Source organism: Candidozyma pseudohaemuli (genome assembly GCF_003013735.1).
Source record: "Candidozyma pseudohaemuli strain B12108 chromosome Unknown scaffold00008, whole genome shotgun sequence".
In the NCBI taxonomy this organism is placed as follows: domain Eukaryota; kingdom Fungi; phylum Ascomycota; class Pichiomycetes; order Serinales; family Metschnikowiaceae; genus Candidozyma; species Candidozyma pseudohaemuli.
In genome coordinates this window covers 447,241-457,739 of record NW_020194442.1, presented here as the reverse complement: position 1 = coordinate 457,739, position 10,499 = coordinate 447,241, and the positions used below count along the sequence as shown (strand labels likewise).

At 45.7% G+C, this 10,499-nt stretch overlaps 3 protein-coding genes and 1 non-coding gene across 4 annotated transcripts; 1 reads left to right on the top strand and 3 right to left on the bottom strand.

Annotated features, from left to right (window-relative positions):
* Positions 1 to 721: 721 nt before the first annotated feature.
* C7M61_003398 (uncharacterized protein) lies at positions 722 to 5,416 on the top strand (the record flags this gene model as incomplete). The annotated part of the gene is made up of 2 exons (XM_024858738.1): positions 722 to 5,364; positions 5,413 to 5,416. The coding sequence occupies 2 exons, from the start codon at positions 722 to 724 to the stop codon at positions 5,414 to 5,416; spliced, it is 4,647 nt and encodes a 1,548-aa protein (XP_024713225.1).
* Positions 5,417 to 5,533: 117 nt separating this feature from the next.
* On the bottom strand, positions 5,534 to 6,382 carry C7M61_003397 (uncharacterized protein; the record flags this gene model as incomplete). Its single annotated transcript, XM_024858737.1, has 1 exon — positions 5,534 to 6,382. One exon carries the CDS (start codon positions 6,380 to 6,382, stop codon positions 5,534 to 5,536), a length of 849 nt encoding a protein of 282 aa, XP_024713224.1.
* A 457-nt stretch (positions 6,383 to 6,839) lies between these two features.
* C7M61_003396 lies at positions 6,840 to 6,911 on the bottom strand. Its single transcript has one exon. It is a non-coding gene; the product is annotated as a tRNA-His (tRNA).
* Positions 6,912 to 8,423: 1,512 nt separating this feature from the next.
* On the bottom strand, positions 8,424 to 9,761 carry C7M61_003395 (uncharacterized protein; the record flags this gene model as incomplete). The annotated part of the gene is made up of 1 exon (XM_024858736.1): positions 8,424 to 9,761. The coding sequence occupies one exon, from the start codon at positions 9,759 to 9,761 to the stop codon at positions 8,424 to 8,426; it is 1,338 nt and encodes a 445-aa protein (XP_024713223.1).
* Between the last annotated feature and the right edge of the window lie 738 nt (positions 9,762 to 10,499).

The window sequence follows — 10,499 nt, the reverse complement described above, 5'->3', positions numbered from 1 at the left end:
CAAACCCAATTGCAATAGGGTGGCAAGAACACGAGGGTCACACCACAGTTGTGAGACTACCTAGACTTCAGATCACGGTGTCAGGGAAATGCATTTCCGACGGGTAAGCTGTGATGTTTCTGAGTGGTGGAAAAACCAGCCTTGAAAACGCCAAGAATAATTGAAGAAGCATGTTTGACAGTGTCGGTTGTTCGATTGAATGGTGAGCCGAGAGCCGCACAGCCGCACGGCAAGATAGTTATCCCTGAAGAGCCACAGCTTTGACGGGACCCTGGCGGCCAGACTTCAAAATTCCTGAAAACGTGTTCTTTCGAGGTTTATGACGTATTACTTTGTGCTTCACGTTCGCCGATTGACAGCGTTCACCTCGCGATTAAGTGAAGCGATGCAAGTTTGACAAGTTTGACAGGTGGGCTAACAATGCAGGCGAGGCGCTTGAAGAGGCTTTTGAAAGTACCAGCCCCAGAATTTGCCTTATGGCACTTAAACATACAAATAGAAAGACGTAAACTGGTAAATCCTCTTCGAAGGCTAGAATGGCGAATCACAATCATCCACGGTTGGTCCAAATTCCTTTAAGCAGCCCGGCATCTTGGGCGTCCACTTGCATACTAGACGTGGCCCGCGTAGTATACAACTATGGGAAATCCAGCATGGTATCCTGAATCTGAAAAATTTCTCCTCCGTCTTGCTACTGCTACTGATGAGTTCATCTCTCGTCATGGCTGATCCATTGTCGGAACACCGTCTTTGCAGCTTCAAAGACTCCATCCTCGACCCTTTGGTCGATCCACACAAAAGCGCACCGAATCCATGTTTCCTTGCCTCAGTCATCACTGCTGCTCAGGGAATTCTCGGTTTATTCTTGTTGATCCAAATTGTCCAAGTAATCACCAACAATCGCTTCGGGCCCTTCAGGATTAAATACTCGTTTGGTAATGGCTTTTCATTGAGAAGCGTCGGTGCTTCTCACTTCGTGAGAACATTTGTGGCCTTGATCCAGGGCTTGGTTCTTTTCGTTTTGGCTTATAAATCATCCCACGTTGAGGATGTATCGGTGATATCCCTCTCAGCTTTGGTACTGCTGGCGGTTACCCTCTTCTTGGCTTTACCACTCCACTTTTTGGAAACTACTCGCTCAATTGTGGGACATAGCTCCTTGTTCACTTACTGGGCTGCATCCATTTTGTTGTTTTCTGTGATCACCGTTACCGACGTGTTCTCGCCTTACAAAGTGTTCGTTGACAAGAGTGACAAGTCTCTTGTCTTGACTCTCGAGATCACATTAGTTATATTGTCGACGACTGCCCTAATTTTGGAGTCCTTTTTTTACCAGCCTTCTGAAGAGCTTCTTGAATTTTTTGATTTGAATGGCTGGAACACATCCAGTGTAAGAAATCCTCTTGAACTACTTTTCTTCACTTGGGTCAACCCAATGATCAGCGAAATTCACTCGTCAGAAGAGTTGCGAAAGAATCAAGTTCCCGCTATAGATGCTGGTTTGTCGAACGGTCTTCTCTATGGGGAATTCAAAAAGTCGTGGCAGGCTGAAGTAAACCGTGCTACTTGGTGGAGAGACAGGCGTATCTCGAAATCGAAGGAGCCCACTGAAGAGGATAGAAAGGTGATCACATCACTTCGTCTTGTGATTTTCAAGTTGCACTGGTATAAAACCCTTGTTTCAACTTTGCTTAGTTTGATTGAGGTGGCAGCTTCCATCGTGAAGCCGTTTGCGATTCAAGCATTCATCAAATTCTTCACCTTCTATGCGCTTATTCCTGATCTGGAACACAAGCCGCCGCTCATTCAAGGAATTGCCTTGGGGGTTGCAATTTATCTTCTCTCCGTTATCGAATTCCTTGTATCTTCCCAAAGCTCCATTAACTTCACAAGAATTCGTCTTTCTATTCGTTCTGCCTTGACAGCCGCCGTGTACGAAAAAGTGTTGAACCTTTCACCTGAGGCACGGCAGGAAAAAACTACCGGAGAGATTGTGAACCTTGTCTCTATGGACATTGCAAATCTCTCGCTGTGGCTTGAACAGATCTCCTCGATTGTTGTAATCCCATTGCGTTTACTTCTCACCTTGGCAGCTTTATACAAACTTCTCGGAAAATCGTCATGGGCTGGGCTTCTAGTCATGTTGGTGTTATCACCAATATCTTCATTTATAAGTGCTTCTATCTCTTCCTTGGTGCAGGCGTTGATGGTGCAAAAGGATAAGAGAGTCAAGCTCACTTCCGAGATTCTCAATGCAATCAAGTCCATTAAGTTTTACGCTTGGGAGAAGCCCATGCTCGAACGACTTCACGAAATAAGAAATGGTCAAGAACTTCAGACTCAGGCTCAGATCGGTATCAAAGTGGCTGCTTGCCTGTTGATTTGGCAAAGTATCCCAGACTGGGTCAGCGTGGGAGTATACGGTACCTTTGGAATCTACAGTAAGGTGACACTCACACCTGACTTGATATTTTCGTCCTTAGCATTGTTCAACAAGCTCCTTTTGCCCATAGTCTCTATTCCATTCCTTGTGATACAGTTGGGACAAGTGAAAGTCTACCTGCAAAGAGTGGAGTACTTCTTTGGCTTGAGTGAGTTGGAGCAACTGGTGAAGCGCTCAGAAGTATCTCTTCAGAAGAAAGATGAAGCCGTTTCTATCAAAAATGCCTCATTTTTCTGGAAAAAGAAGGACGCTGAGAACCCCAGGCCCGAGTCAAATTTTGCATTGAAAGATATCAACTTCAGCGCCAAGGTGGGCGAGTTAACGTGCTTGGTGGGTAAAGTGGGCTCTGGAAAAACCTCGTTGTTGAAATCCATCATTGGTGAACTTCCAATTTCTGAGGGGAGTAGCTACCTAAAAGTTGCTGGAAGCGTTGCTTACTGTTCGCAAAATGCTTGGATTTTGAATTCCTCAATCAAAGGGAATATCTTATTCGGCAAGCGTTTCAACGAGGACTTTTACAATAAGACTATCGATGCTTGCCAATTGCGCCCTGATCTTCAGACTCTTCCAAACGGCGATGCTACAGTAGTTGGTGATAAAGGAATTGCACTTTCTGGCGGTCAAAAGGCCCGTTTATCTTTGGCTAGGGCAGTCTATGCCAGAGCTGATATCTATTTGCTTGACGATATTTTGTCAGCAGTGGACTCCTACGTTGGAAGGAAAATTATTGATGCTGTCTTGTCGTCCAAGGGACTCTTGGCTTCAAGAACGGTGGTTCTTGCTACCAACTCTGTTAAAGTACTTCAAGAAGCAAATTCGATTTATTTTATCAAAGACGGTTCCATTACTGAGCATGGTTCTTTCGCAAGTCTCAAAAGTAAGGGAGGAGAGACAGCACAGCTCATAAATGAGTTTTCTGCAAAGGAGAAAAATGACAAATTAGCTTCCGAGGCCGACGCCTCTCTTGATGTGAAACCAGAGTCTCAGCCTCAGACATTGAATTCCGAAGTGCTTTCCTCGGTCGACCAAACGGATGCCCCCATCACCCCTGATGTCTTAGAAACCGTAACCAGCTACCAAGATTTAGAAAGAGCATCATTTGAATCTTTCGATCATGATATTGAGGACGACGTCCACAAAGATGTGGCTGAAAATACCAGTGACGAGAACAAAGCTAAGGGAGGAATCAACAAAAGCGTCATTTCCAAGTTGGTGAAGGCCTGCAAATTTCAAAACGTTGCGTTGTGGTTGGGTTTCATCATATTGGCAAGCTTTCTTGGAATAGCAAGCAATTTAATTTTGAAGCTGTGGTCAGAAAGAAATTTGAAAGCAGGTTCGAATGTCCGTCTCCCCTTCTATCTTTCATTGTATGCATCCTGCGGAGTTCTTCAAACGCTTGCCAGTTTGGTCGCTACCTATGTCTTGTGGGCTTACTGCATCATCAATTGCTCTAGGTACTTCCACGATCGACTCGCCCACAATGTTGTTAGAGCTCCGATGTCATTCTTTGATACCACTCCAAGTGGACGCATTTTGAACCGCTTTACCGCTGACATTTCCGTCACAGACAATGCAGTTGTTGGATCGCTCGCTGCTTTAATCCAGCTCTCAGTACTGGCCTTGGTGCAATTTTTCACTTTGGTGGTCAACTTGCCAATCATTTCGATCGTTCTTTTGATTCTGGTTATCCTATTCAGAGGTTACCGTAATTGGTATATCCCAGCTTCCAGAGAGCTTAAACGTCTTGAAGCCGCTTTGAAAAGCCCCATTGTGTCCCACTTCCAAGAGTCTATCGAGGGAGTCGAGACTTTGAGAGCTTACAACGAGAAGGACAGATTTACACATCTCGGCAGAAGAATGTTGGACGATTCTACAAGAACATCGTTCGTTGCGCTGAATGTCAGTAATTGGTTATCTGTACGGCTTCTGGCATTATCGGCTAATGTTGTCTTCGTAACCACTTTATTGTGTTTTCTCTCGTTGTTCACATCGAAGCCACTTTCTCCTGGTATGGTTGGTTTCCTTGTGACCTATTCAGTGTCTTCGACACTGCTTTTGGACACAATCATACAGCTTTCGTCCAACGCTGAAGTGAATTTGGTCGCCGTTGAAAGAATTCTTGAGTACATGGATATGAAACAAGAAGCTCCCGAAATCATTGAGGGCCACAGACCCAAGCGTGATTGGCCACCTCGGGGATCTCTTGAATTTAAAGAGTATTCCACAAGCTATAGGCCCGAACTTCCCAGAGTGTTGAATAACCTCAACCTCACCATCAAACCAGCTGAGAAAATTGGAATTGTCGGTCGTACCGGAGCTGGTAAGAGCTCGCTTGCTCTGGCAATCTTTCGTATCATTGAGGCAAATGAGGGGGGAATTTCTATCGATGATATCGATACTAGCAAGATTGGCTTATATGACTTGAGAAAGCAACTCAACATCATCCCACAAGATGCTCATGCATTTGCCGGAACTGTACGGGAAAACTTAGACCCTTGGGGTAAGTATGACGATCAGGATTTGTGGAGAGTTTTGGAGTTGGCACATTTGAAGTCACATTTCGAAAATACTTTCAACGATGGTGATAAACCTGAACAAGAGAGTGAGGGACACCTGGATGGGCTTGACGTGAAGATCCTGGAGGGTGGCTCAAATCTCTCCGGAGGACAAAAGCAGTTATTGTGCTTAGCTCGTGCTCTTTTGAAGCTGTCTCGAATTCTTGTACTTGATGAGGCAACCGCTGCCGTCGATGTCCAAACGGATAAGATTATTCAAGAGACAATCAGAAATGAATTCAAGGACCAGACCATTCTCACTATTGCGCATCGTTTGGAAACTGTCATGGATAGTGACAGAATATTAGTGCTTGACAAGGGAGAAGTCAAGGAATTTGATCATCCTCAAATACTCTTGGACGATAAGTCGAGCGAATTTTATGCTTTGTGCAAAGAGGCGGGAGGTTTGATTAGCTAGTCCAATAGATTCAATTTAGACTACCATTCCATTAAGACGTATCCTGGTGGAGTCTGTAACCTTTTGTTAAGATATTTACAAAACCATGCACTTTCTCCACCACCTCAACTGTAGCGGTTAAAAGATCATCTCACTCATTGAGTAAGGCAAGAAGGACGCAAGTCTGTCGTAAGCACGAGCACCTGTTCCACAATAAACCACAGACGGTGCACGACCGTTATAAAAGATCAAGTCGTATAGCGTGTGATACAATTCACGGAGGCCCTTGTTCTTGAATGAGCTGCCCATAGGTCTCAGGCTAGCTTGGGATTTTTGAAAGTCGGACCCATAGGCACTGCGCATCTCTTCACTCCAGGAGCGGACCTCCGCCTCCACAATCAGAGGAACGCTTTCAGCTCTAGCAGCCTTGGAAGGAGCTAGATTGAGGTTCCCCAAACGGACCTGCGTGACATTGATATTCTGAGGCCTTAGTTCTTTGGAGAGTGTGCTAAACACATCTTTCATGCTGTTTTGTAGAACCGACTCTGGACCGTGATATGGCATCCGGAGAGAGCTGACGATGCTGGGCACAATGGCGATTATGCTACTCTTTTGTTCACGCACAATATCCAAAAGACCCAGCGATAAAAGCCTGGTAGTAACGGTTAGCCGGAAAAGCAGTCTTTGCCAAGTTGAATCAGGTGTGTTTTCAAGAGGACCAAGTGGAAAATATAGGGTGGGGGCGAAAACAACCGCTGAGAGTCGAAGGCGATGGGCCTCCGCTCCGGGGAATGGAACAACGCCAACATCTAGCACTTTCCTGAACTTTCCTAGTTGCGCCTCGTACGATTCTTCCATCAAGTTCACGTAATTGATATCATCGGTGATCTGGTTTGATTGGATGTATTTGTAGTCCTTGTCATCAAGGACAGTCAAGTAGACAATGAATCCTCTTTTCTCGAAGTCCACCGCAATTAACCGAGTCATTGGCTCTGTAGGTGAGCCGACCACAACAACAACCTCTCGGCGGGCCCCATTTGCTAGTTTCGGTACCCTTCTTCTCGGTTTGTTCCTTATCCGTGGTTCTCTTACGCTTCTGTAGATCAAGTAGCTCGTTGCTGTAACGGACAAGGCAAACGCGGAGAGAGCAGCAGTTTTGTGTTTTTGTATTTGATGGATCAATCGGTCTACAGCTTTCTCCCGTGGTTCAGGAGCTGGAGCTGTGTCTGATCTTAGGATATTGAAGAACTTCAGGTGGAGGACCGACTCCAGATCGGGTAAGGATTCATGGACTGCCTGCAGCAGGGATGATAAAAAGCTGGATGCTGATGTATAAGCCAGCCTGAGAGCCTCAGTAGCCGCTTGAACTGGTTCTGCTACCATAAAAGATGTGGTTGAATGATAGTTATACAGTAATCCGATAAGAGTGCGAGCCAAAAAAAACTGCCGGCCCCAGGAATCGAACCTGGGTCTGTTCGGCCACAACGAACTGTACTGACCACTATACTAGACCGGCGTTACTATTCATGGAAAGGGTAGGCTAATATATGAGCAGCAAATTTTGCTGCGTCTCCAAAACAGAACTTTTGATGCTTTCATAATATTATTTGGCGTCTGCTCAGTAGATCCACCAATTTTGAGCTTTCTAGGGCCAAAACTGAGAGAGCTACAGCTAATACTAGTAAATACAAGCTTTTAAGTGGCGTTTGAGCCTCCAAAATCTTCTGAATCTTCCCTTAGAATCGCTCTAAGTTTTAACCATTCAGTATTTCCCGTATTACTGTTGTCAATTGAGGTTAAGTCGATGGTTGCAAATAGCCACCGAATAGTTACTGAGCTCCGTTTCGAGCTCCTTCGGTTCGAAAAGAAGGAATTGGCATTTCTCATCAAGAAATCGATTGAAAGAACTCAATTCAACACCCCAACTGCTAAGAACAAGGTGAGAAGCCATAGTCACTCTGGTATCGGGTTAATTGAGAGAAGGTTTTTTGCTATATAATCTCGGTTTATAGTTTTTAAAGCTGAGGAGTAGGTGAGTGAGACACCGATCCCGAAGCGACCTTTAATCAACGTCTTCTGCAAAAAAAAAAAAAACCAATCTTCTCGTGACGTTGCAGATATTGGTTTGATTCTTAGGCTATAGATTGATTCGCGCACGCCTGAACTTCACTATATAATCGCAGGGCATCGCTCTTTTGATTTTTTTTCTCTACGTTCATAGACAACGATTTGTTTTCGAAGCCTACACAATGGCATTTCGCCAGGTCTCCGGGCCAATGCTTCGGGGAAAGTCTCCGGCCGTAATAGCGGAAACGCAGCGGACGAATCCTTCCGTTTTTACTTTAGCGTCGAAGATCTAAGGTTGTGCTTTTTGGTAATGTCTGTCGAATTTTTGGTTGGATGAAGCTTCTTGTTAAGCAATGTTTCCCGCTTACGTAAAGCCATGACAGCCGGCTCCTTTGAGCGTTAGGTTGTTAGGTGGTGGGCGCCGGTGATGTTGTCATCAAGGTCTGGTTTGTTCAATGAATGGTTTGGCTTAAGGGCATTGCCAGGGTTCAACATTTCTGAGACGCTTTAGTGATTCCTCGTTGAGTTTTGTCTTTCGGCAATGGGACGGTGCGTCCTAAACGATAGGTATAACAAATGGTCAGTATCTGGCTAACCCAATGGAGCTCACTCTTGTCTATGAACGTCACTCTTACTATAAGCTCGATGTCTGGGAGGAGATATTTGCACAGTCAAATGTGCCGGGCTTCATTCTGTAGATGTCATTTGGGTACGGTGGTTTTGAGACATGCTTGTTTCATGATGAAATACCAAAGCAAACATAGAGTCAAGCTCTGAGAGGATTTCACAGTCTGGAATGATGGCTGGTTTTCTTTCGTGGACGAGAGTTGCATAAATTTTCTGACTAGACATGTTTCAAAATCACTTTATTGAAATGGTAGGCTACAGAATGCCAATGACAATTTAAATAAAACCTATAGTACAGCATCGAGAAGCAAACATGCGCGAGATGTGAGGCAGTTTAGTCAACCTGCCAATGGCTGGTCATAGCAGAGCTAGAGTCGCCAGACAATTCAGCCATGTAAAGCAAAAGCGTAGTGCCCATCTTGACCCAATTCCAGAATTGCCAAGGATGAACAATGATCACCATGTCTTTGGGAGCACCAGCCCACCAGCCCCAAAGCTTGAGCTCGGTTCCGAGCTCGCCGTTATACAGAAGCATCATGTGAGTGTAAACTGCGATGATGATGCATGGAGAATAAGCGTAAATCAAGCTGATAGTAGTAGAAGGCGCCGATCTAGGTCTGTTGAGACGGGGCACCTTGCGCTTCTCCTCCTGCTGCAGGGAGATGGGTGAGATGGAGCTCAGCGACGACAGGCGAGAACCTATATGGGGCGGCGTTCTAGGCGGCGAATAGGGTAGCCTATGGTACAAAGACGGAATGATCTTTGTGGCGGCGTAGAATACACCAATGCGATAGGCCAAGTTGACTACAAGTGGCAAGGTAAGTTTCTCGGCCAGGGAAAGAAAGAAATCCCAGATGGTCTTGAAGGAACCAGGCAAGTTGTGGGCCAAAAACGGAAGCACCGCCAGGATGGTGTTGGTGAGGGGCGGAGGAAGTCTGGGGATCTCGTTTTGCAAGTTGATCTTCGTTTGCGTGAACAAATGGGTAAGTGTCTCGGCGGCGTTGTCGGAGAGAAGCGGGAACATCTCGTAAATGCAGCGAACAATATAGGCAAACAACAAGGAGGACTCGATCATGGAGCCTTTGCCCAGAACGATACCGTAGAAGCCAAGGCCCACAGTTAATGTAAGGAAGGACCCAAGGAGCGATGCCGAGCCCAATTCAATGGTGAAGGGCAAAACGTAAATTCTGTACAAAAAGTACAAAGCTCCTGTAATGGTGAAGCCCGAACCAATCAAGGATACAAAGAGCCAGCTGTCAGACTTGTACAACGTGAGCCACTGTAACGTCTGCGACACCGCCTGAAGCAAAAGCAAGGAGCAGAAGCCCTCGGCTATGGTGAACACTGGGGTCAGATGCACCAAAATATAGCGCCATATGGCCACAACAGTGAAGTGGCGCTCGTTCTGACACCACAGAATCACGTACATCAAGATGCTCGGTAGGAAGACATGCTGAGCGTAATACAAGGGCACAAGGAGCTTGAGCACAGCATAACGACGGGCCAAAAGGCGTATGGATGTCAAGATGAAATATAACAGTAGGATGGTGAGGGAGTATGTGAGGCCACAGTCAACGCCACCTAGGTCGAACGCTAGTGGCACCGTGAGCACTATAAGCGCCAAGTAGGCTATCAGAAATAGCGACTTGACGAGGTTTCTTACTCGACGCATAACAAGGTGTAGTTGGTGGTGATGTAGGGAGAATTTGCTGTGCAGGCCTCCCGAGCGGTCCTAGGTTTCAGAAGAACGGGTGTATAGAAAAGGGGGCTGGCAGTCTGTCAAAACAGAAATTTAGTAAGTGATTTGATAAATTTCTCTTGATAAAACAAGGGCGAGGTGTTTGCGGTTTTGAGGGAGAGGCGTGGCACTTTAAAGACTTCGTGGCCTCATGGAAATGTAGATCTCCATTAAGCCTGTGCGACCAGCACAGTGTCAAATAAAAATAACATTCAGGCTACCAGGTGGCAGGGGACAATCAGATGTAATCAGATATAATCAGAATAGCTTTCAGACTGCTATAGGCTGGTGACCCAAACTGAGAGCTATGGTGCAAATCAGCATGACAGGTGTTTGCAGCCAGTTGACGAGGAATGCACAACCGAGGACAAACCGTGATCGTCAAAATCAGAAGCTAAGAGTACAATAGAACAGAAATCAGGTTTTTCTCAATTGTAGAATTTAAAATTCACTTGCATCGAGTTTCTCCTGGACGTATGAAGTTCTGATCTGAGTAATCAAGGATACTGAGACCGGGCGGCTAACTGTGGAGGATCCACAGATAGGACGCGCCTTAGAGTAACCCCTGGAGATCGCCCAGTTTGGTAATGTGTCTTCCACACCATTGATATTTTGATATCGTACGCAATTGCAGCGAATTTTTATTGGAATCATGTGGAGCATATTGGAGAT